General features: G+C 59.3%; 1 protein-coding gene across 3 annotated transcripts; it reads right to left on the bottom strand.

Annotated features, from left to right (window-relative positions):
• Positions 1–216: 216 nt before the first annotated feature.
• On the bottom strand, positions 217–24,691 carry HHIPL1 (HHIP like 1). 3 transcript variants are annotated; one of them, XM_070514298.1, is made up of 9 exons: positions 24,557–24,691; positions 17,381–18,027; positions 14,536–14,679; positions 11,971–12,299; positions 11,424–11,550; positions 9,677–9,822; positions 6,665–6,746; positions 4,093–4,175; positions 217–1,758 (listed from the first exon to the last, which is right to left on the bottom strand). In XM_070514298.1, exons 1-9 carry the CDS (start codon positions 24,575–24,577, stop codon positions 1,223–1,225), a joined length of 2,115 nt encoding a protein of 704 aa, XP_070370399.1. In that variant the 5' UTR covers positions 24,578–24,691; the 3' UTR covers positions 217–1,222. The 3 variants fall into 3 exon arrangements, with proteins under 3 accessions (XP_070370399.1, XP_070370400.1, XP_044630236.2); XM_070514299.1 differs by lacking the exon at positions 24,557–24,691 and adding an exon at positions 24,111–24,272; XM_044774301.2 differs by lacking the exon at positions 24,557–24,691 and adding an exon at positions 23,538–24,064.
• Between the last annotated feature and the right edge of the window lie 503 nt (positions 24,692–25,194).

Genomic DNA, 25,194 nt, shown 5'->3' with positions numbered 1-25,194 from the left:
GTCCTCCCCGTCCCCCAATCAGAGGCTGAGCCCAGCTGTACTTGATGCCCCTTGACAGGCCTGGCTCGAGCCAGGGCTGAGGCCCTCAGTGGGTAAAGGAATTTCCACCTGTGAGCAGGAGCGAGGCTGCGCCCAGCCCCCCACGCTGCCAGCCCCTCCCTGCACCCCCATCCCCAGCTCCCAGGCAAGCCTGGGTCAGACAAGAGGCAGGAAGGGGTCTGTAAACAGTCACATTGTTGGCACAGCCCTGTGGGACAGAGCATCAGTAGTCTCACTGGACCCACAGCCTGGTCGGCCCCGGGTGGGGCTGGAGGAATTAGAGGGGACCCTGGCATTTCAGTGAGCAGGCGTGGGTTTGGAGATGACAGAGGTGGCCCCAGTGGCCCCAACACAGCCTTCAAAGTAGAGAAGCCCAGGGGCCCAGGTGCTTGGAGTGGGCAGGTGGGAGCTTGGCCAAGCCAACGGGTGGCTTCGGTCCCAGAGAGTAGGGGAGAGTCAAGCCTCAGGGTTGGGGGGCTCAGCACCCTCCCCAGAGCACCCACATGGGCCCAGCGTGATGATGAGGTCCGAGGTGACCAGGATGCTTCTCCCAGAGGTCCAGTGACCCCCGGCCAGCCCTCCCCAGGTAACCTGCCCCTCATTACGTTATCCATGGCCTAGGGTCACCCTGGACCCATTGGTCTGACGGCTGCCCTCTGCCCCACTGGATGCCTTTCTGTTCTCAGTACCTCTGACTGCTGGGCCACCAGTCCACGCTGTTTGGGCCACCCTCAGGCCACACATTCTTCAGCTGGGCCTTCCCTTCCAGCCATGGGCAGGGCAGGCCTGGCCCCTCCCTCAGTTTGCCTGCTGTGCCTCTGTTAATGCAGCCAGGGGCCATGTCTGTCCTTGAAGAGTGGCTGCCCTCAGCACTCAGGGTTCCACTGCCAGATGATGCTCCTGCTGCTGCTTGGGGTGCTCAAGATAAGAAATGAACAGCTCAGGCTCACCACCACACACCCACAGGGACCACTCAGACCCAACCACGCGCTTTGGCTTTCAGTCTGCAAGGACACACATGCACTGCACACACCTCACACGGGTCCACAGGACAGCATCACAGATGCGCCACCTCCTGCACCACACCCCCTGACTTCCTCCACCTTGGGACTAGCGTGCACGCACCAGGCGCGCAGAGGGTAAAGGGGCTCTGCCAGGCTCCGGCCGGAGGGAGGATGCTCGGCTACAGGTCGGGGTCCTCTCGGCTGCACACGACGCCCGCGTCCTCCTGGTGGTCGCAGTTGTGCGTGCCCACGCCAGCGTGCGTGCACTCCAGCAGGGTGCGCTCGCCGCCCTTGCAGCGCACGTCGTCCAGCAGGATGGGCAGTGCGCGGCCTTCGCCGAACTCGGCGCGCTTGGTGGCGCGCACCACGTGCGCAAAGCCCAGCTGGCGGCATACGACGGCCGCGGCCTTGGTGTCCCAGGCGTCGTCGCACACGGTGCCCCAACGTCCGCCCGCGAACACCTCCACGCGCCCGCGGCCTGGACTCAAGCCCGCGGGCCGCACCAGGCGCACGGCACCGTTCGAGGGCGCGGGGTCCGCTGTGCCCGGCCGCCCCCGCCGCCGCCCGCCGCCTCTCCGGCCCCCAGGCCGCCGGGTGGGCCGTGCCGGCCGCGGGGTGGGCGCGGGAGGAGCAGCTGTGGGGCGGCTGCGGCGGGGTGCATTGGTGGGAGCGCGCGCTGTGGGCCGCGGGGTGCTCTCCGTCCTCCGGATGAACTCTGCACAGAGGAAGAGCCTGCCGTCAGAGGGAGCCTGGCCTCCCCAGCCTACCCTAGCTTTCCGTCCTGGAGTGCAGACTCCAGGGAAAGATGTCCCCGTTCTGCCTTCCACTCAGACTCTGGATGGGGTGTCTCCTGGGGAGCCAGTGGTGCCCCACAGGATGCCAGCCTGGAGCTGAGTGCAAGGTGCTTCTTCAGTCATTCCCCCACACATTCCTTGGCAGCTGCTTTGTGCCAGTCTGTTGCTGAGTGTCCCCTCAGCCCCAGCCCTGCCCTCCTGGGAGCCCCCGGTCTGGCCCTGGGAAGGCCCCTCACACTGTAAACCCGAGAGTGCAGTGGAAGGGAGGGGTGTCTGGGAGGGCTTCTCAGAGCAAGTGCCCCTTTCTGGTTCCAATCTTTGGTGTAAGGGTGAGGAAGCTGAGGCCCAGGGATGGGGAAAACCTGCGGAGGGTGGAGGCAGACCTGCAAGAAGGCCACAGGACTGCCCCGGACCCCTCTGGTCAGCGTCAAGCTCTTCCTCCAGGCTCCCAAGGCTGCTGGCCCCACTGCCCATCGCAAGGGTTGGATGGGAGCTCTCTGGCTGCGGGGCTGGGGCCCACACTGAGCAGAGGGGGTGGAGGCAGGACAGGGCCCGCTGCCCAGCTAGCCCTCCCCCAGGCCCAGACACAGCAGGCATCGGAGAGCTGAGGTGGGTGAGGCCCTTTGTCCCTGCAAGACGTGGCCCTCACCCTTGGCCCAGGTCAGCCACAGGGAGCAACCTCACTCTACCTCAGTCTGTCGGGTGCTGCCACCCTCAGGGGAGGCTGGACCCCCCAAACCACTCAGTTGCTATGCGGGGGATCCAGGGCCATCAGCCCAAACCCTCCGAGTCCCTCACCTCAGCCATTCCCACTTGGAAAACCGCTGAGATGGGGGCTGAGAAAGGGCCTCGATGCAGGTCAGGGCCAGGAGCAGGGTGACACGTTGTGACATGAGCTACACGCGCCCCTCGCCCTGACCCCATCCCCACTCCACCCACAGGGAAGGCCTCGGGCTCCCCAGCTGCCTGGCTTCTGGGCTCTTCCTTCCCCCTCTGCCTAGACTGCCCCCTGCCCACAAGGGCACCCTTCCTTTTTGTTCCAGGCTCACCCCTCAGCACCCAGGATCCCCCTCCACCCTTCCCCAGTTTTGCACTGGTCTGAAAAACCCATGGCACCTGGCACACACTTCTGTCACAGGGCCTGGGACACTAAATGACTTCTCTGTCTGTCTCAGCCAGGACAGGGCCTGGTCTGACTTCTGTGGCCCCAGCATCCAGCACACACAGGTAACTAATGAAAGTGCCAGAAACTGCGAAACAAGTAACTGGAAAACTCACCAAGGCCCGAAACCAGCTGTGGTGAGAATGAACTTCCCAAAACACCGAGCTGGTCCCTCCCCCAACTGTCCTCCTTCCGGGCACCCCCACCTGCCCAGGTGCCCAGCCTCCCCCTCTTCCTGCTCCTCCCACACTCTGTCCACCAGCTGGTGACCTGCTGGGCACACTTGGCCTGCTGAAGTACATCCTTTGGCCCATGGGGTGGGTTTTTAAATTTTGAACTAGTTGCCAACACTTTCACATCAGGTGATTGTAGGGAACCATCCCAGAAGGCAGGGACCATATCCATCTTGCTCAGCATCACATTCCCAGTAAGAAGCACAAGCATGTGGTGAAGGATGGTTGGATGGATGGATGGATGGATGGATGGATGGATGGAGGGATGGATGGATTTCCTCCTTGTCTGACGCACTGGAAGGTCTGGCAACACTGGCTCTCTGTTCCTCCCTAGCTGGGGCCCAGTGGAACAGCGCCCTCCTCGAGGCACACCCTTTTCAGTTGGCCCCAGATCCCACAGGCAGTCACCGTGGCCTTGCCTGCACTAGCCCCGCCCCCCCCACCACGTCTGTCAGAATGGAACCGTCTCATGGCAGGCTCAGCCCAAAAGCCCCCTCCCCTAGGGACCCTCGTGCCTAGAATAACTTTCCAGTCCTCCTCACATGCATTTACATCCTCTTTCTCTGTCCCTCCTGAGAACTGAGTATACCTTACCTGGCACCAGCTGTCACTCCCCTTGCTGTGCCCTCTCTGAGGCCTGCAGCCCCTTCAGGTCACCCCCACCCACGGCCTGTGACAGGCACACATCACCTGAGTGGATGGGGATTTAAGGAGCTCCACCCTCTTTAACTAAATGTCTAATGTGTGCCAGGCTGGGTGCTAGGCGAAGGGGCCAAGGAAGGGCATGGAGGTCCCACATCTGACAGAGGGCAGCTGGGTGTGGGCTGCAGTCGCTCCCCTCCCCCACTGCAGGCACTTACTTTCTTTGGGCACGAAGCGGACAAGACGGCTCCTCACCTTCACCTGCGTGGGCTGGATCCGACACTTGCCGGGCGGTGCCCGTCTGCCGACACACAGGAGGTCATGAGTCTCACCCGAGCATGGCCCCCTGACATCTGCCCTTTCTCTGCAGCCGGGCAGGGAGGGGGAAGGCTGGGGTGCGTTCAGGCTGGGGCAGGTGTGGACCGTAACAACAACGGCCATTTGTGGAGCACCTACTGAGTGGCCTGCAGCCTCCTTGCCGCTCCAGGCCCCCAGGGCTCTAAGAACCCAACCCCGGGCAGGAATCCCCTACCACAGCCTGCCAAGCTCAGCCTCTGCCGGAAGGGCACGAGGGCCGGTGGCTCACTCTTTCCTGAGCCACTTCTAATTCAGAGCATGAACTGTCCTTGGAATGTGATCAAATGTCATGGTCCTTCTCCTGCCCAGCCTGCCGGGCCGATCTTGTAACTGTCACAGCAGCCCGATTCCTGCACCCTGCCCTGGCCCCAACCCCCACGGCCTTTGAGCAGGGTCTCTCTCTGCCCCTCTGGTTCCTGGGTTTCTGGTGCTGCAGAATCTGAGCGTTTCCTCTGCCTGGGGAAGCAGGGAAAGGTGAGGTCAATAGAAAGAATAAAGTGGGAGAGAGGGAGCACCTCAGGGCTGGCGGCGGGGAGGGGGGTGGGGAGGCTCTGGGGGCCTAGGAGGGTGGGGTTTGAGAGAGCTGGGAGAGAAAAGAGTCATTGCAGGGTTGCCAGGGCTGTGAATTGGGTCTCCTTTGACATCTTTGAAGGGCACAAGTAAGGAATGGAATCCCATTTTAATTAGGTTTTGGCTGTGGATCTGTGAGTCTTTGAATGGGACTGACCCTATTGTGGGGCTGACCCACGTGGGTCCAAGACTTCAATAGGTTCCATCAGCACGAGGGGAAAGCCCACGGGGTGAAGCAGCCACGTGACTCAGGGTGGCTTCCAGACAGGCTTGGCAAAAGTGGGAAACCGAGGAGGGACATGAGCCTTTTCCCCCAGAGGCTGAAGGAACGCACCAGGCACACACACTTCTCAAAGCTGCAGAAAGGGCGGGTTTTCTGGTTGCCCTGGACTCCAGATAACGTTCGCACTTCACACAGACCCAGCAGGGTTTGTTCCTTAAGAAAATTACATTAAAAAATCTTTGATGTGCAAAAGGGTAGGAGATACACCAAAAAATGCCATGGTGGTTACGTGTGGGTGGTAATGGATGACCTTGCCCCACCCCCACCCCCACTTCCCAACTCTTCCTTTTCCAAATGTTCTGTAATAGGGCCCCTATGCAAACTGTTGTGGATGCAAAAAGACATAGTTATTCCAAAAGAGGAAAACAAAAGAGATGAGAAGGGCTGGGGGTAGGGAGGGCAGGGGCGTCCAGCCTGCTTCTGGCTCCTCTGACCCAGGAGACAAGAGACCCACGAGATGAGACGGTGAGCTCGAGAACTCCCTGAGTCTCGGGTCCCTCTGTTGCAGGGAAAATAGGCCGATAGGGTGCTGCCCAAACCAAAGGAGATGACGGGTCTAAGGCAGCATCTGGCGTGAATCAGCTGGTCCGTGTGAGTGATGCTCCCTTAGAGAAGCACTCTTTTAAAAAATTGGAAATAACCTAAATGTCTGAGAAATGGGTAAGACAATTGCGGCAGAGTGACTCAACAGAAAATTACGCGGTCGTTGAAAATGACCTTTTGAGGGTGACGAGGCAACGTGGAAATGTTTATCCAAAACAGGGATAAACGTAGGAAGAAAAATGCAGTTTGCATGCGCCCCTCTGCGATGACATAAATCCTGGAGATGAAGGCAGCTGAGTCCTCAGGAAAATGCAAAGCAGGAGAGGAGGAAGTGCTGACGTTTTCTTGACAATAGTTCTATCAATAATTAATAGATCTGAGCTTTAAAAGAAAACGTGTGGTAAAGAAGGAATGTCGAGAAGCTGTCATGGACCAGAGGACGTCCAGGAGACATGAAGACTAGATGTAATGTGGGATTCTGGACGGGACCCTGGAGCAGAAAAACGGCTCCAGGGAAAAACTAGAGAAGTCTTTCTTTGAAAAGTATGGAATTGTTTCAATTAAAAAAAAAGTGTGGGGTTTAATTAAGAGCAATGTACCAATGTTGGTTCATTAACTGTGACAAACATCCCATGATAATACGGGATGATAAGAACAGAGGACACCGGGTGAGGGGAATAAGGGAAATGCTGTACAATCTTTGCAAGTTCTCTGCAAACCTAAAACTATTCTAAAACTTAAAAAAGAATTATTTTTTAAAAAGGTGATGGTGGGGCCTATGCTTCTTGGCCCCCATCCACATCTTTGGCTCCCTCTTATCGTGAATAGAGCTGGACTTTGAATCCCATTTTTGAATCCTGGGTGTGCCCCTCACCCGCGGTCTGGGCTTGGCTAGGCACTCCCCCTCTCTGGGCCTCAGTTTTCCCACCTGGATAACGGGGATGTTAATAACCTGCCCCTCAGAGAGTGTCGAGAGGGAAATGAGGTGATGGAGGAGCTCGGGAGGAGCTCAGGCCATGCCGAGGGCAGGGACTCACCTGGAGGGGTCAGTCACTTTGTAGACCACCCCACGGGCCACAGTGGCACTCGGCACGCCTGTTGACATGAAGTACAGCTCCCCTGGGACAAGAAACAAGGCAGGGAGTGAGGACGCTGTCCCGGCCAGCCCCATGCCCCCACCTCAGGCTCTGAGAGGGACCCCAACCTCAGCGAGCCATGAGGGGGCGTTCCAGGTCAGCGTTGCTCTCCAGTCCCCAGAACTGGAAGCTGAGTCTGAGAGAGGGGTGCAGACATGCCCACCGGCCTCTGTGGCACAGTCTCCTGGCCGCCAGCTGCTCTGTTCCGATCCACCAGGCTCTGACTTCCACTCTTGCCTCCTTCCTGGTGACCCAGCCCCACCCCTGGTCCCCGCCCAGCACCGCACAACTCTGGGCACATATGAGGGTCCACAGCCAAGCCCCCCACTAACTGTTTACTCGGGGACTGCAGGCGCACGAGGCTCGGAGTCTCAGCTTCCTAAGCCCAGACGTGGGACGCCTCCCAGGGCTGTTATAAGGACTGAAAGAGCACATTGGAATGCCCATCAGTATCAGCTATTATTGCTCTTGTTAGCGTCATCCAGGATCGGGTCCTGCCAAGTCCCGGAGGCCAGAGTCTCTCTCCATGCCCAGCAGGCAGAATGCAAGCTCTCGAGGAGTCTCTGGTGTTTATCCAGCCCCTGCACTTCACCTGGTGAGCACCAGCAGCCCTGGGACAGCCCTGCTCCGAGCCTCGGTTCCCTCCGCCTCTCAGGGCAGGAGCAGAGTTGTGAGCACCTGGCGCCCTAGATGTTCTCAGGGAATGTGAATTCTCCGCTCCCCCCCCACCCCCATTCTGCCCCCAGCCCTTGCTGCCAAAGGCACCTCTCCCTGGGAAATGAGCTCCATTATTCCCATCTTACAGATGAGAAAACAGAAGCTCAGAGAGGTCAAGTGTCTTAGCCAAAGTCACTCAGCTGGTGAGTGGTTAAGCAAGGCATGGAACTCAGGAACGTCTGCTGCCCCCAAGCCCACACCAATGTAGGACACATCATGGCTGAGAGGCCCAGACACAGGCATGTGTGACTCAATGTGACGGTCCAGCCATGCTAGTATCCTTGTAGGAGGACAATGGAAAGGTGTCCCAAGGATGGGGACGAAGGTGGTTTCCCCAAGGAGAGGCCACACAGACAGGGAGGTGGGAGCTAGGAGGAAAGCATGTCCCTGGAGACTGGTGCAGTCAGGGAAGGCTGCATGGGGGTGGGGTCTGAGAATCAAGGCCCAGGAAACCAGGGGAATTCTACGAAGGGGAAGACCCTTGAGAGGCGACTTGCGTAACTGACCCAGTTGTGGTGGGGAGCTGGGGGCTGGGGAGGGCAGGATGCCGAGCGGTCAGTGGCCTCTGACCCCCTTCCAGGAGCACCAACGCTGCTTGGTCGGGGGTAATAGGCCCACAGGGTGATGATGCAACCTGTGGGAAGGAGCAGGGTACCCCGGTAAGCTGATTCCTGCTGGAGAGTCCACAGGCACAGCTATGAATTTGCTGTGTAGGCTTGGGCCCTCACGTCCCTCTCTGGGCCTCTTTCTGGAGAGAGGTGCTTGGGAGCCACTGTCTCTCTCTGGCTGTGCAGCCCTCGCACCTACCGTCCAGTACCCTGGAGCAACTCGGGGCTCCCTGCACACACTGCCCTCAGCTGGAATGCCTTCTCCATTGTCTTCCTTTGGCTGACCAAGCTGGAGTTTAAGGGGCTGCTCTGGGAGGCCTCCAGGGGCCAGGCTGGGTTTAGTCCCCCCACCCCCACCATGACTGGGCATGAGTAGTCAGCCTCAGTTTCCCCATCTGTAAAGTGACAGGGTTGGACTGGGCACACTTCAAGGCCCCTTCCAGCCTTGATCTGCTGGGAGCTATGGGCCCAACCCCATGCACAGGCAGGAAGCGAGCCCCTACTGGCACTGCCAGGCCCTGCCCGGGACCATGCTGCCCTCTTGATCTCTGCAGTGCAGACTGTCCCAGGAGGACACCGGGCCAGCAGAGGCCCTTGTTTTGTAATTTGCAAGTGTCAGAAGAACAAGCAGAGAGGCAGAAGCCCGAGCTGGGAGCTGGGAGAGGCCTGCTTGCAGTGGAGCCCGGCCTTCCAGGGGCCGCCTGCCCAAGCTCCCCGACATGCGGTCCCTGAGCTCTCTGTCTCAGGGGGGCCTCCTCCTGGCTGTCCATCACTGGGTGTCATTCAGAGGGCTGAGGAAGGGCCCCTCGGGAACTGCACCTTCCAGGCCGTGTGCTGTGGGGGGGTTGAGGGGGAGGGTGGAGAGAGCAGCCCTCCTTCCAAAACACCTTAACCCCCTATTGACCAAAAGAAAGGGCTTTCAAGGGCCCAGTGGGCTTGGGGAGGGCAGTGGGGGTGGGGCTGCCCTTTTGAAAATTTAGATTCTGACGGGTGTCGGTTCAACAAAGCTTTCCCAGACTGGGGCCTGGGGGCTCTGGGCACCGGGCCCTGCAGGGGACACCCTTGAAAGGCCCCCGGGTGGGCGTTGCCTAGCAACCCGGCCAAGCATCCACCAGGCCCCCCTGGGGGCCCCTCGGCTTTTGTCCAGGGACAATCCCAGGGCCAAAGACAAAGGCAGGAGGCCGGAGCAGGAGCAGCCTCTGCTGCCCCTCTTCCTCGCCCCTCCCCCCTGTTTCTTGCATTGAAAATGCAAGTGGCGAATGGGGGACCCAGTAACAGCCAGGAAGGCGGTACCCCCCCACTTTCTGAAGACAACGTGGCTTCACTTTTCGGGCCCAGATACATTTGCCATCAGGAACCCAGGGCCGTGGAGGCCTCGGGAGGCCTCTTCCCGCAGATGCCTGCACTTCCACCATCACAGATGAGGACTGATGCCCAAGCGGGGTCTCAAGCCCCCTGAACACCCTTCTCCTCAGTCTGAAGGTGACTGCAGGCCTGAGACCCCTGCAATCCCAGGCCAGAAGGACCCACGGCGTGGGGGACCAGTCCCAGGCATGATGATGGAGAGAGAGGCCGCAGGATCGCTCACCGGCCTCGTCCTCCGCGAAGGAGATGATATACGGATAGTAGTTGTTGATGAGGCCTGGGAACTCGCAGGTCTGGCCACGGCCCATGCAGATCTCACTGTACCGCCACTGGCCTGTCCCTGCGTTCTCTCGGAGGGACATCAGACGCCTGCAAAGGAGGAGGAGCTGGGGGGTCCTGCCTGGCATGGTGCCCAGGGGAACCCCACCCACCAATCCGTCCATCCCTTCCTCTATTATCCATGCAACCAGGACCCTACAGAATTTGCAGGCTCCAGTGCAAAATGAGCACGCAGGGCCCATTGATCAAAAAGTATTAAGAAGTGCAAGACAGTGACAGCAGAGCATTATACCAGGTGTGGGCCCTCCTGAGCATGGGGCCCTGTGCAGCTGCACTGGCTGCATGTCCATGAAGCTGGCCTTGCATGCACTCTGTGTACCAGAGAAGGAGGGTGGGACAAGACCAGTTCGGTCCCTGCCCCCTCAGCTCAGCCCCACCCGATGACCAGCAGGAGGCAGTCAGGAGCTGACCTTGGTTTCAGAACCCTCCAAGGCTGGTGCCGTGGAGTTTGCACAAACATTGGAGCTGCCTCCACTTCAGAGCATGAGCTGGAGCTTGGGCATCTTCAAACTATGCTGATCTTGCCCCTTACTCCCTTCTCCGCCTGTCAATCATCTGCTGATATTTCCAGGCCCTGCTCAGACGTCCCCTCCTCCAGGAAGCCCTCCTGATTGCCCCCGCCCTGGGCTTCCCCAGCACTGTGCACAGGCTCTCTGAGGCTGGACTAGTGGGCCGAGTGTGGGTCTTTCTCTCTGAGTCGGGTATGAGGTTCTCCCCAGCTCTGTCGCTCTGGCCCTGGCGTGAAGCCTGACCCAGCAGAGGGGCTTGGGAAATGTTGGAAAAATTAGTTGAATTTCTGTGGTCAGGTGACTTGGCTCTCCTGGGGGAGGGTGGAAGGGGAAACAGAATCGGGGTAAAAACAGAGGCTTCATCCAGACCCGCTTTCCAGATGGGACAGCTGAGCCCCAGAGGCAGACCCCAAGGAAGGGGTGGAGCTGGAAGAAGGATCCAGCATCGGGGGCCCAGGTCAGGTTTTCTCTCAGCTCCAGGTGCAGACAAACTGGCCACAAACCCAGCCCAGTCAGCAGCTGCACAAGGTGAGAATTCTGCTGCCAGCCCCAGGCTTCCTCATTTCCTCCCCGAGGAGCCCTGCGCAGCCGCCCTCACGTGTAGAGGCTAGGGTGGGATAATTAAGAGCCACCAGATATTGGGCACATACTCGATCCTAAGTGCTAGATACGTAGTAACTGATTCGCTCCTCAGACAACCCTAGGAGGCAGGGACTATGTTCATCTCCACTTTGCAGATGAGGCAACTTGGCCACAGAGAGGTGAAGTAGCTGGCTCAAGGTCACACAGCTAATAAGTGGGCCAGGATTCAGACGCAAGAAATCTCAGCTGCGCTTTTAAGCATCATGCCAGGTGTATATCCTCCCTGAGCCTCTACGGTCCTCAGTTTTCTCCTCTGTACAATGGGAGAACAAGGTGGTCATGAGGCCCCATCAGCTCCCCTGGGAAGAGTCTGACCCCGAGTAGGCTTGGGGGGTATGTTCTCTTTCCTCCTCCAAAGCCTGTTTGGGGTGTGACTCATCCCCACTGCCCACACTCCCATGCCCTTCCCCCCCCCCCCCCCAGGGTCTCCCTCGGTGGAGGAGGTACTGCATAGAGCGGAACTGCTGTCAGGCCGCTTACCCGCTCATGAAATCGCCGAAAATGTAGAGGCCGTTGAGGTTGGGGTACTCGCAGCCCCGGTACACATAGCCGCCGGTGACCGACTTGCCCAGTTTGTGCGGGTAGGCAAAAATCGGCAGCACGTCATCTGCAGAGCGGGGAGAAGCCGGGGTGAGTCAGCGGCCTGCGGGCGGGTCCTCGGTGGGGCCAGCCCCTCCCCTACAGCAAAACTTCGGGGTCACGCAGGGAAGAAGGTGCTTAGAGCTTGCAGAGCGAGGACAGCATGGGTTGGGGGAGTGCGGGGGGAGGAGAGGCGAGGAGCAGCCCAGGACAGGTGGGGATAGGTGGGGACGAGGGGCGAGGCGAGGGGAGGTCCCAAAGAGGGGCGCAGGAGTCTCCAACGGAGGCATTGGCGCACATCCCGTTGGGTGGGGGACAGATCCAGGATCCTGGGATCCCCAGGGGCGCGCGCGGCCACCCAGGGAGGCGCAGGTTCACAGCTGTGGGGGATGGGGTCCGATCCGGGGAGGGGGGTCCCCGGGGCGCGGAGAGGGGCGGGGGCGGTCACCGAGGGAGGCGTTGTTGCACAGCTTGCGGTCGTAGCACTCGAAGCCCTCGCGGGCGCGCCAGCCGTAGTTGCGGCCGCGCTCCACCAGGTCCACCTCCTCGAACTTGTTCTGGCCCACGTCGCCGCAGAAGAGGCGCCCGCGGCCCGCGCCCGACGCCGGGTCGCCGCGGTCGAAGGAGCAGCGCCACATGTTGCGCACCCCCAGCGCGTAGACCTCTGGCCGCGCGGCGGGGTCGCCCACGAACGGGTTGTCGGGCGGTATGCGGTAGAGTGGGCCGCGCTCGTTGCGGTCCACGTCGATGCGCAGCACCTTGCCCAGCAGCGCCGACCTGCGGGCAGGGGGAGAAGGCGCGGTCGGTCGGGGTGGCCTCGGGCGCCGCAGGCGGGGGCAGGGGCCCGGCGCCGACGGCCCAGCCAGGTGCACAGCCAGCCTCGGCTGTGGGGCCAGTGACCTGGGGATCCAGTCCTCCGCAGCTGCTTACCAGCTGGGTAACCTCAATCATTCATTCCACATCTATCAGCACCATGCTGTGCGCCAGGCCTTGTCCCCAGCATGTCCCCAGCATTGGACACACACGCCATCTATTGCCTCCTTTCATCCTCACAACAAACCTTCTAGGTGGGTGGGTCCTACTGTGATCCCCATGTTACAGGTGGGGCAGCTGACCTCAGGAAGGTCACAGAACGTGCCCAACGTCCCACGCGGCTAGTAAATGGCAGGGCTGGAATCCAGCCTAGGCAGAAACCCAAGCTGTTTCTACCCTCCCCACACCCCTGCCCTCCCCTGTAATGTTAGGCGGTCCCTCCTTCCTGCCTACCTACAGTGTTGTGCCACAGTGCAAAAATGCTCCTAGAAAAATGACTTGTATTTACAGTTTTCTTCCAGCACAGTGAATCACAAAGTGTTTGCTGAGTGAACGAATGAACGACTGCAAAGTCGAGTGCACCTCACAGAGAGGGCAGATCAGGACCGGAGAGGGAAGAGGACGACAGCAGGACATGAGGCTGACGCTCCTGCTTTTTCTCCCACACACCCCCAGGGCCCGTCAGGGAGCCGTGGGGGCTCAGTGGCAATTCAGTTCACCCCACACCCACCACCCCTACCTCCACTGAGGTTCTGAGACGGGGAGGACTTGCCAGCTCCCCCAGGCAGCTCTGGGACTGGGAGCTGGGCACCCCATGGTGCCATGCAGCTTCTGGGGCCCCTGGAGCCAGGAGACATCAGGACATGCCCTCCAGAGCCACATGGAATAGGGGTGTGGCCCTAACTTCCACGCAGCTCCCACGCAGGGGTGAGTAGCTTGCGGCGTTTCCTTCATCATGTGAGAAAGAGACACGTGACCGGGGAACTCTCAAGGGGCTTGAAGATGTAGGGAAGCGAACACACACTTCTCATCTGTGATTTTTGAGGCACCTACGTAATGACCACGTGGTTTTTTCCTTGCTGTTAGCATTTTGGTGTGCCTCCTCCAGGCAGACTGGCATGGTTTACCCATTTGATGCCACTGGGTACCCATCATTCTCACACAGCATCAGCGCCCAGGCATTTCCCTCCTGTCCTCTTAAACGGTGACAAATCCTCCCCCAATAGATGCCCCACAGTTCATCACGTATTGCCGGCGTTCAGGTTTCGCCCCTGTGAGCTCCCCTCCTCCCGTCCACTCCAGCCTGCTCGGCCCCAAGCTGCAGCACACAGCCGGGAGCCCGCACAGCACGCCCCGGGCTTCCATATGTAAGTGGGCAAAACTCACAGCAGCGAAATTATGTTTTAAGTTCTGTCCAATTATCCACAAATCCTTAATTTCTATTTTCTCAACTTTGTCTCTAAACACATCCCAAACACGAGAAAGCTGCAACGATTCTTCCACTGTCACACAGGAAAGCACAAGTCACACGCTGGGACACTTTAATTACTGTAGTCAACAGCACACTCGCTATTTTTACTTTCTGGGCTGAGGGAGGTTTTGTCATCTTGGCTAAGAGAGTGGAGGAGGCTGCCCTGAGACTCCTGGGCACCCTGTCTACACTCACGAGACTGTGTGTGTGTGTGCGTGTGTGCATGTGTGTAAGGAGTGGAATGATGATAGGCCATCTGCTCCAGCCAGGAAGTGGGTAATTGAGAGCAAGACCGTGCTTCAGTTTGTGGGTCATGATGGATGACCTTGGGGCAGAAACCCACTTGCCCAGACCACCCTGCTGCAACCAGCTCTCAGGCCCCAGCTGCTCTGGGAAGCACCCTTTCCTTCCTCTGGTTCCAGCAGGGCTGGGCTGACCAGAGAAAATCTCATCTTCCCACAGGCTCTCTGATGCCACTTCTCATGTCCCCATGACAAGTGGGCTTTGTGCCTGGCTCTCGACAAACACGATTGCCTTTCTTCCCCATGACAAGCCTCTCTGTGGAGATGGCTGTTCCCCTCTAACTGAGGAGAGCAGGTGACCTGCCTGGGGTCCCCAGGGGGCTAGCTGCAGGCTGAGCTGGGGCCCAAAGCCCTTTCTGCTGCCTACACTGTGTGGCCCCAGAAGAGCATGTAAACCAACCCACCAGCCAGCCAAATCAGAACATACTTGTTTTGGGCATTTCCAAACTTTCCAAAGGGGTCTCCGGCCATGCCGCCATCTCCGGTAAAGATGTAGAGGTACCCATCGTCCCCAAAGAGCAGCTGGCCCCCATTGTGGTTCGAGGCTGGTTCTTCAATCTCCAGGATGATCCTAAAAGAAGATTAACATCCCCCCCCCCAAAAAAAACTCAGCAATTAACATTCCTCTCTCTTGGATGTCACTTCAAAGTCAAAAGGACGTCACATCCTTTACAGCAGGTGATTTTTACAAGGAACAGGTAGGCTGGGCAGGCATAATTCACTCCACTGTGCCAAGGAGGACCTCGAGGCTCAGAGAAGTTGAGCAACTTGCCCAAGGTCACAAAGCCCAAGGTAGCAGATCTGGGACTAGAGCTCAGGTCTTCTAGTTCTGGCCTAGTGCTTTTTGTCCTGCGCCCCACTGCTAGCAACTGCCCTGTTATGATCATGTGAAACTGTTGACCCACTCACCGGCACAACGGGTTTCCTCATCATCATAACCACCAGCCACTTAATTGGAGCACTTCCCACACAGCCCCTCATTTGCTATCTACCGTAACTTCTGAGGAGGTGGCCTGGATGGTGTGGGTGGTGCTCAGCTCCCACCCTCACCCCTCAGCCACCTCCCTTCCTGCCGTGGCGGGAAACCTTCCACTGTGCGGCCAGCCAGCTGGCGTCCGGGTAGGGCTTGCCAATGGAGACTGGAAGGCAAGGGGAAGGGAGAAACCGCGTTTCCCTGGCTTCGGGCGCTGCCTCCAGAAGCGCGGGTGGGGAGATGGCAACAGTGGCTGGCACACGTGGACTCCTGGGTTTCCGCCCAGACATCTCAGTACTAGGAGCAGCGAGCTCAGCACCACAGACTATTCCCTTCTGTTCCTCCAGCTTCTTGTGGTTTCTCATCTTTAGGCAACTCAACCTTGCCCTTTTCCTTCTGCGGCTCTTCTGGCACCTTTGTAGACGACCCTCTGTATTAAATTCCCTCCAACCAAAATGCTTAGGGTGCTTTAGGTTTTCCAGCGTTGGTCGTGGACTTATTAATCCCTTATTAATACAGATAAGAAAAACCAAGATCAAGTAACTTGAACCCAGGACTTTGGCTCCTTCAGAGCCAAGACCAGAAGCCTTTCTGTTGTGAGGCCAATACCCGTGACTTGGTGAGCCACACGCACCCCCAAACTCCAGGTCCTCCTCCGTAAGAAGGCCAGCTTAGACTGTGGGGCGTCCACCTCCCATTGGGACCCCAGCCCTAGGGACAGAGACTGACAGCTGAGTCAGGCAAGGGTGACCACTCATTCCTGTCTTGCCCTGAGCCAGCCATGCCTACCTCTCCCTCTGCTTGAGTCAAGTTCTAGGCTTGCACTTGAGAGGTCCCCAGAGGACCCTCACTGAACTCTCACTCTAAAATATGTTCATCTGTATATTTTGTGTATATCCATCTTCAGTCTTTATCGGGAAGCGATTTTTAAGAGTCACTGTTGAAGACACACCCCTTCTATCCCTCTGTGAGATCCGTACGATAAACTTGATCTCTCTTGGGGAACTGGTTGTACAATAAGACGAGAATTATGTTTTCTCCTTTTCCTCTGGCTGCCAGGAAGCTCATAGTCAAAATTAATGCTTCATGACAAGATCCACACTTGCCCTCATGGCCAGCATATTTGATTCCTTCTCCTTTTTATACTTTCCATGTCAAGATTTTACAGGTTTGTCAAATTCGTGATGTGCTGTTACTTGCCTGTTTGCCCTCAGATCCAGTCCTGACCCTCCCACTACCTGCTCTCTACTTCAGCGGGCCAGCTCTGTGAACTACATCTCCCATGCTCCTTTGCTAGCTGGCCTCCAGCTAGGTTCAGCCAATGGAAGGCACTGGCGGGAGATGGGAGCACGGGAGGGAGGGAGAAGCCGGGGTATTTCTCCCTATCTCTCTACTTTGGGCAGCATCTTGGCAGGAGCTGCACTTCCTCCCTGGCTCCAACTGCCCCTGCTAAGCCCACCCAGAGTGGCCCCAGTTCTGGGGCTTCAGAACCCCACCCCATCACCTGGTCCTTCCAGCCTGAGAGAGGGATGCAGCATCCATCAGCTGTTAAGCTGAGAGTCGCCTCACTCCTTCCCCAGGTTGCTCTTTCATCCTTTCTAACACTCAAACGACTAATTCCCAGGATCAGATTCTGCCCATTGAATCACCTGGTCCAGGGTTTATTTTTCCATTGGACTCAGACTGACAGTATGCCCTTTGTGCCAGGCCAAGTCAAACTCATTTTAAACACAGATGGAGCATAAATAACACACAGAGAGCAGGCTCAGTGTCGAGAGGAACCGAGGCTGGGAGGCAAGGAATGGATGTACCTGCCAGGGGCGCAGAGGGCCCAGCGGGAGGAGAAGAGGACAACGGGACTTGAGAATGGTGCCTTCGCCATAGGAGACAGGGTGGGGCCATGGGATGGGCTTGGGAGATGACTGGCGTTCCAGCTCTGATGCCTCCTAGCTATGTCACCTAGCGGGTCACTTCATCTCTCCAAACCTCCCCTTCCTCATCTGGAAGATGGGGAAAAGAACCCTGACCTCACTGGGCTTTTTTGAGAACCAAATGAAATGACCCATCTAAAGTACCTGATCTGGGAATTTGGACATGACCCTGTGATGTCTGTTTGGCCACTGTCCCTCCCCGGACCCCCAGAACATGGGATCAGCCCCCTTCCTGGGCATGATGTGCAAAATATTTAACAACCCGTGTGGCCCACATGAATTGGCACGGTCGCACACCAGTGCCTATCGGAGCATGCCGGCGACTTTCAGCCCTGCCCCCTCCCGGCCTGGGCTCCCCGGGGAAACACCTCTCAGAACGGTGGTCCACGGTGTTCATGTCATCCTCAGAGACCCTGAACTCGCTGATGCGGATCCACTCGTCGAAGTCGACCCCCACTGAGTAGTAGACATAGAGCTTGCCGTTGTGCCGGAAGCCAGGGTGCAAGGCGATGCCCAGGAAGCCCCGCTCGTCGCCCTCCCAGGGCGAGGTGAGCACGGCCTGGCTGATGTTCAGGAAGGGCTTCTCGAGCCGCGAGCGGTCGGGCAGGTAGGCCCACACCAGCCCCACCTGCTCGGCCACGAAGAAGCGGTGCGTGCCGTCATGGGCGTGGACCATGGCCACGGGGTTGCGCAGCCCGTTGGCCACCTCCTCCAGGCACAGCTGCAGGCAGCCCTTGGCGTCGGCCACCACGCGGCCCAGGTTCGAGTTGAGGTTCTCGTTGACCAGCAGGCGCGGGAAGCAGTAGTCCGTGTCGTCCAGGGACAGGTAGTGGCAGAACTTGGCACGGTTGTCCTCCAGCGCCCAGAGCTCGCGGTCGGGCGAGAGGTGGCGGATCAGGCCCCGGCACGTCTGCCACATGTCCAGGCAGTAGTCCTCACAGAGTCCGGGCAGCGTCCGCAGGGGCGTGGAGGGGTCCTCAGCGTCGTAGAGGTGGGCTGCGTAGGGCGAGCATTCCTGCAGGGACAGACACGGCTCAGGGGTCCTTTGGGGTGGCACTCACCAGCCATGAGACCTGGGGCGAGTCACCTCGCCTCCCAGAGCCTCAGGCTGCTGATCCATAAGATGGGGACAGTGCCATCTGACTGTCACGATGAGTCTCAACTACAACGGGCCTGTGTCTCCTCGCTTTCGTTCTCTTTCTCTGCCTTCATGTTTCTGTTAGAACAAATAACCACAATATTCCTACTACAAGTAATAATGACAGCCTCAGCAGCCACTCTTGAGCACCTGCTCTGTGCCAGGAAGGGTCTGAGACACCTATATGTACTGTTACTATGATGCCTCTGCCCTGTGTCTGCGTGATTTACTCCTTCACTTTACTGAGGTCCCTAAATAAAGAGGGGCACCCCCGGGAGGTCTTCCTAGACCACCCATCCACCATCCCCTTTCCTCCTGGCGCCTGGCTCGGCTTAAAAAAACAAAAAACGGAACATTCCCTAATAGTATAATAAAAATTAATGTTTACATGTTTATGGTCCGTCTTCCTCAGGACATAAAATCCCCGAGGAAGGAATTTCGCCTGTCTCGGTCACTCCCTATCCCAGAGCCTAAGATGATGTCTAGCACACAGCAGGCTCATAGGGAAGGTGCCCAACAGTAACCTACCCCCGGCCAGCCCTTAGCAGTGAATAAGGGCTCCTACCTCCATCATTCACTTAATCTTCACAAGAACCCACGATGGGAAGAGTGGCACAGATGGGGAGACTGAGGCACGGGCCCCCAGGGTCGTTCAAGGCCATTTGGTCAGCATGGAGGAGTCTGGGTTTGATCTCGGGCCGACCCCGCCTCCCAAGCACGTGTACGTCTGCGAATCTGTCATAACGCCCACTGCCCATGGGAAGCCCTGCCCGAGGGGCCTGCCAGAGTGGAGGGCTGGGGTTGGAGGGTGGGAGGAAGGGAGAAGCAGGGTATCGCCCAGCTCCACTGGCTGCCTCCTACCGACACCCCCCAAGCCTACTTAAGCGCCCCTCACACTGTGGCACCTTCCCTGCACCCCACCTGGCCAGAGGCCTCAGCTCCCCAACCTCTATGAGGACTTCCCTCGGTTAGAGCCCCCCAACCTTTGCGGATGTAATTATTTCTGTCTGTGTCTGACACGCAATTCTCCCCATCACGAGCTCGCCAGGCCAAGGCCCAGTCTGACTCAGCTGGGGGCCCCCAGAGCCCTCAGGGGGCTGCTCCTCCTGCGGTAGGGGAGGCACAGACAGGCGCACAGCCCCCTCTCAGGCAGGGCCAGGCCGGCTTCCAACAGGAGGCCTCCAGGGACAGTGGGTGGCAGGCTGCCCTCTTGGCTGAGTTCTCAGGCTCTGGGCCAGGGCCACTGCTTCCCGTTACATGATTGTGGCTTTTGGTCACACCACGGCCTGTCCTCCTGGCCCCTCTACTGCTACTGTGAGGCTGAGGCCTCTTGGGGATATGAGCTTGCAGGTGTGGTCAGTCACTGACCCAGGCACAGCAGGGACACCATGTTTCACATGCTCCACTCAGCCAGCAACTGGGCCAGACAGCCAGGCCCGGGTGTCTGTGCAGTGTCGTCCCTCCCACGGTCCCCCGGAGCCTCCTGTGAGTTCAGCCAGTGCGTGCACACACCTCACTGAAGCTTTACACGGTAGGGTCATCGTGACTCCTACTGTGTAGATGAGGAACTGAGGCTCAAAGAGGGCCACGTGCCAAGAAGTGACCAAGCCAGGGCTCAAACCCAGGCCTCACGACGTCCAGACCGGGGCTCTTTCCAGGTCAGTCAGCAACGTTTCATTCAGCAAGTGTGTACTGGACACTGCCTGTGTGCCAAGCACTGTCCTCAGCTCCAGAGACACAGCGGGGGGCAGAACAGACTTCTGGAAGCCAAGCTGAGTGCCCGCCACTCATCAAAGCCCAGCTCAGAACTAGCGGGAGCAAGGAGGGCCTCCTGGGAGCCAGGCGGGAGTTTCAGCATCCGTGCCTCAAAGCACCGGGTCCGGCAGGCCCTTCCTCACGGCCTGTGTACCCTCACTCACGCACAGTGCAAACCTGGGGCCCAGCCCTGCGTGGTCCAGAAGCCGGAAATGACAAGAGGCTGCTGTGATCGCTGCTGGTAAAGAGGGTGATCAGCAACTGGTCTCATAGTGGCCAGTGGGGGGGGCAGCAGGAAACCCTCGGAAACCAACCCAGGACCACACTGCTCAGCTCTGGGCCATTCAGCACAGAGCAAACAGCCCGCCCCCTTTCCTGCCCCAAGGACGCCATTGTCGCTGACACTCAGGACTCGTGGTCCTGAGTCCCAAAGGCTTCTGTGCACCACCGGTGCTTTAGGAAGACAGGGTCTTTGTGCACAATGCTCTCTCGTAGGACCCTCCCTCCTCACCACTGCTGCATCTGGAAAACTCCTATTCATGACTCGAGGCCCTAATCAAAAGTCTTCTCTTACTCCTCCATTCTCCCAGGAAGCTGACCGCCCCCTGGCCCTTGTGGCTATTCTCACAGCCCTCTGTCCATATCTTAGACACAACTCTCACCATATTGTAATTCTATAGCTTGTGGGGTGAGCTCTCCACATCTGCCGTCACCTCACCATGGCCAGAGATGGCTCAGCTGGCCTGCTTGGCTAGGACTTCATTATCTCTTTGCATGGCTGTCCACCCACAGACTTGGGGACTCTCCAGGGCAGGGACCCCAGGGCCCAGCACACAGTGGGGCTTCAAGAAGGCAGGCAATATGGCAATGTGATTAAGAGAAGGACTTTGGAGTCAGAGCACACTGGAGACTGAGTGTACCATTCCCCGTGTGACCTTGGGCAAGTTTCTTAACCTCTCTGTGCCTACGTTTTCATCTGTAAAAGGGAAAAGGAATTCGCACCTAATGGAGCTGTTGGGAGGAATAAATTGAGATGATGATGGTATTTGTTCAGTAAATGTTAAACAATAGGGGCTATCAAGATGCAACTCAATGTTCCCTGACTTTTCCAGGGAAAGTCTGGCCTTTCTCCCTCTTCCCCTATAGTATTCGGTCACCCTTGGGAAAGCTTTTGTACATTCTTGTCATCTGTGTGTCTATCTCCTGAGTTGAACAAGGGGACTTTTGAGGCTGGGCCTGCAACTTGCCAACTGTCTTAGCACCCAGCACAGGGCTAACTCCTACCAGGTCCCGGGGAAACGTCTGCCCAGCACACGAGCCTGCAGAGCATGTTTCACACCGATTTCCATCAGAAGCCAGGCTTCGACGACTTCAGGTCCTCAGGGAGGCAATCCCAGCCATAGGGATGGCTCACTATGTGCAGTGACTTGCTCCAACCACCCTGGGGACCGGATGCCACGTCACAAGCTGCCTTTTCTCCTCCTGAAGACACAGGCATCAGCTGGACGAGGGCAAAGCCCCAAGAAAGATTCTGAAGGGCTCCGGGCTAAGGAGCCATGCTGGGTATCTGTAGGAGCTGTGGGTGCCAGAAGGGGGCAGGCTCTGGAGGGGACCGTGGGTGTGGGCATGTTTTCACGGTTTCTGTCCTGTCTGGAGTCCATCTCCCCAAGGCAGATGTGAATGCCTGAATGCCCGTTATTGACTGAAACTTGTAAATAAGGCACTTCGGCCACCTCCCTCCCCAGCGGAAATCAGGAGGTGCTGAATGCAGAGGCAGCCTTGGCTCCCAGAGAGTGGAGTCCTTGGCCAGCACTCTCCTGCCCCCCCGCAAGGCCCCGCCAGTGACCCATAATCCAGCCCCGGCCGCTCTCTCCAAGCTCTCTCCAGACATGAGGTCACTCCCAGAGACGCCGGGGGTGAGGTGTTGCAGCCATTCCACCACTGGTTGCTCAAGGCCAGGCGTCCTGGGAAGGTTCCCAAGGAGAGAGGGGAGGCTCCGGCCAGGGGAGGGGTAACAGGTCCGGCCCTTCCCTCCCTGCTCCTCAGACCTGCCCACCCCATTTGCCCTGCGAGCCTGGCACATGGTAAGTGCTGGATAAACAAATGTGGAGGGGACGCGTGAACCCTGCCACGTGACTGGGGCTGGGAGACCACAGGGCCTGGTGCCGAGGCGCCCCCAGGCTCGTGAGGGAGGCGACGCTTGACCAGACCATTCTGACTCTCCTGAGATGCACAGTGTGGGGGCTCAGTGAGCGGCCCCCTTTTTGCTTTCTGGAGCTCCCCAGGGCCCCCCATCTGCTCCCAGCCCCTCTTCTTTCCCACCCAGATGGCCTGCTCACATTGGCAGTGAGTGCAGTCCAAGTGCCCAACATGGCCACCATTGGGCTGTGTGACCACCGAGCAAGTCCTTGCCTCTCTGGGCCTTCCCTGAATTGGCCTCTGGGCCTGGTTCAGTCTCCACCCAGGCCTAGGCAGCCAGAGGGAGCCAAGGATGTGCTAGAGAAACCCAACCTGAATCGCCCATTGAGCCCCTTGTATGTGTCATTTAGTCCATGTGGCAACCCTGGGGGGCGGCTAAGATTGACCCCATTTCAAAGATGATGCAACTGAAGTGCAGTGGTGACCTGCCCAGGGTCACGCAGCCAGGAGGGGCAGAGCCAGGATCAAACTCCAGTATGTCTGACTCCACGCCAGCCCTCCCGCCCCTCCCCGCAGCGTGGGTCCCTGCTGGCTGAGGCTGGGACCCCGCACTGCACCGCAGGACCTCTCCTTCCCTCAATCCTCTCACTGCCCAGGTGCTGGGCCAGGGCCAGCCTTAGGGCTCCCAGCCCCGACCCCATTACCCACCCGGGTTCCGGGCAGGCACTCAGGAATCAGACCCACGCAGGAGGAAAACAAACAGCTAAGGCACCATCTGCTGCGGACAGAAGCGGGGTCTCTGCCCTCAGAGGGAGGATGGGGTCATAGAGGTTTCACCAAAGGGATGCCACCCAGGTGGTCTTGAAGGACGAGAGCTCCTCTGCCGGGTGGGGCACCATCCCACGGAGAGCGCACAGCACGAACCATGTGGGGGTTGGAGCGCTTGGGGCATCACGGCCCGGGGCCCACTCATATCGGGGGTCCTGGAGGAGGGAGGGGCTCTGAAGGAGGGGCTCCCTCATTGGGAGCAGTGTCCCCCAAGACTCCTCGACAAACCCAAGCCCAGCGCGTTGACCATGGCCTCTGCAGAGCCCCGTGGCTCCTACCTCCCGGGGGCAGCGCGGGGCAGCACGGAGCGGCACCCACCCTCGTGCCCCGACAAAGACGGGCTCCCGGGGCCGGCGAACTGGGGGGCTGACTCCAGGAGGTCGCGGGGCAGGGAACTCCCAAACTCAGGGAGTGATGACATCGTCTGTCCATCCCTCCTGCTTCAGGAGGGGAAACTGAGGCCCAGAGAAGGCCCAAGTCACAGAGCTAATGAATGGCACAGCCCAGGCCCGTCCCAGGATGCCAGTCTCCCCGCCTCGCGCCAAAGAACTCCCGCCGGGGGCCTCGGGTTCTGAAGCCGGCTGACCCCTCCGGTCGCTCGCCCGGCGGGCGCGCCCCCGCCGCTCTCCCACCCCGCGCCCGGGCCCCGGCGCGCGCCCGCTCACCTGGCACAGCAGGTCGAGCGCGTAGCCGGCGCACGCGGCCCACTCGTCGGCGTCCACGCGCGCCGCCAGGGCCCCGAAGCGGTGGGCCAGCGCGGCGTCCTGCTCCGGGGCGCAGCAGCCGAAGGCCGAGTACTGCGCGCAGAAGCGCAGCGGCTCGGGCGGCCGGAAGGGCGGCCTGAAGTCCAGGCACTGCGGGTGCGCCGCCGCCCCGAGCGCACGCAGCGCCAGCAGCGCCAGCAGCGCCCCGGCCCCGGCCCGCCGGCCCGCCATGCCGCCGCCGCCGCCGCCGCCCGCCCCGCCCCGGCCCGGCCCGGCCGGCGGAGGAAGAGGCGGAGGGAGGGCGCCCCGGGCCCCGCGCGGCCCCCGGGGAGCCGCCGGCCGCGCCCTGAGCGCCCGCCTCCAGCCTCGCCCGCACCCTCTCGGAGCGCTCCGGTGGCGGGCAAGGGGCGGCCCACCCCGCAGGGCCTCGAGTTTGGGGACCTCCTCTGCCAGGAGGCCACCTCTGGCCGGGGACACCCGGCGGGACTGAAGGAAGAGGGCGCGGCACAGAACTCGGAACACGGCACAACCAACCTCTGTTCCCCGCTATTCGGGCAGCGCCTTCCTCCTGGACCGGGAGCCTTTCCAAATACAATGGCAGTGGCCGGGCCTCCTGGGGCCCCGGGTGCGGACTGTGTTTCCCCGTCTCCGCCTGGGACGCAGCTTCCTTCCCCGGGCGCTATCAGAACGCGGGGCTGAAGGCCTTGACTCCTGGGTTCCGGTCCTACCTCTGACCGGGCCAGGGGAGGGACACAGTGGAGCCAGTGGCTGGGAATTCTCACGGAATCACTTAAAAATGGGGGTGCAGCAGGGTAAAGGGCAGGTGGTGTTGCCCCGAGAACCGCAAGAAGTGAAACCTAGATTCCCCTACAGCCGGGAACTGCGAGGCCTCCTCCCTCCCGCTCCTGCATCCCTCCTGGGTGGGCATCAGGCGCTCCATCCTGCAGCCCCCTGCCCGGCTTCTGCCCTGTGTCACTCACCTGGGCTTTAGGTAGCATCATATAGATGAGGGAGCACAGGCCGCGAGAGAGTCAGGAGCTTGCCCAGCGCTACACAACCAGCTGGTGCCGTCAGCCCAAGTGTCTCCGTTTCTGCTCTGACACGTAGAGAGCTTGGAAGTCCTCACTCCTGCCCTGCCAATAAGAAAAAAGCTGCACAAGCTGAAAATCAGTGACTTTTCTTAGACCCACTAGAGAACTGAGGTCCCAGGGCCAATTGTGCCCCCAAAATCTGGAGAGACGAGCGGATCCCTAGTCATAGCTGAGGTCTGCTCACCTGGGGCGGAAGGGGCTGGAGCCATAGACTGGCAGAGTGGCTTAAATGGTCCTTTTGACTAATCGCTGGAGGCTGAGTGCCCACTAATATGAGACTGAAAAACTCCTGGGGAGGGGGGGTCACAGTCTAAAGGTGGTGGGCATAGTTTTGTGATTCATCTCCAGAAACCTCCCAAAACCCCTCATGGCTCTTGCAGGAGAAGGGGAAAGTTGCCTTTGTGAAATCCACCCACAGCGTTCTCCATAACAAAGCCTGCTTTCCAGGAAGGAAGGCTTCCCCCAGCCTCCAGCCTCGTCCAGCCTGGCGGAAGGCACCTCCCTCCCAGCCCCTTGAACCTTCCTGC

The sequence above is a fragment of the Equus asinus genome, chromosome 7, assembly GCF_041296235.1.
Source record: "Equus asinus isolate D_3611 breed Donkey chromosome 7, EquAss-T2T_v2, whole genome shotgun sequence".
Classification (NCBI taxonomy): Eukaryota; Metazoa; Chordata; class Mammalia; order Perissodactyla; family Equidae; genus Equus; species Equus asinus.
Note: the sequence above shows the minus strand (reverse complement) of the source record. Positions and strands in the feature narration are given on the sequence as shown.

Coding starts and splice junctions, on each gene's coding strand:
- HHIPL1 (XM_044774301.2), bottom strand. CDS start 23,807: ATGGCGGGCCGGCGGGCCGGGGCCGGGGCGCTGCTGGCGCTGCTGGCG. Junction 14,680..17,380: donor GTGGACCACCGTTCTGAGAG/GTGTTTCCCCGG, acceptor ATCTTCTTTTAG/GATCATCCTGGAGATTGAAG. Junction 6,747..9,676: donor CTTCGCGGAGGACGAGGCCG/GTGAGCGATCCT, acceptor TTCTTGTCCCAG/GGGAGCTGTACTTCATGTCA.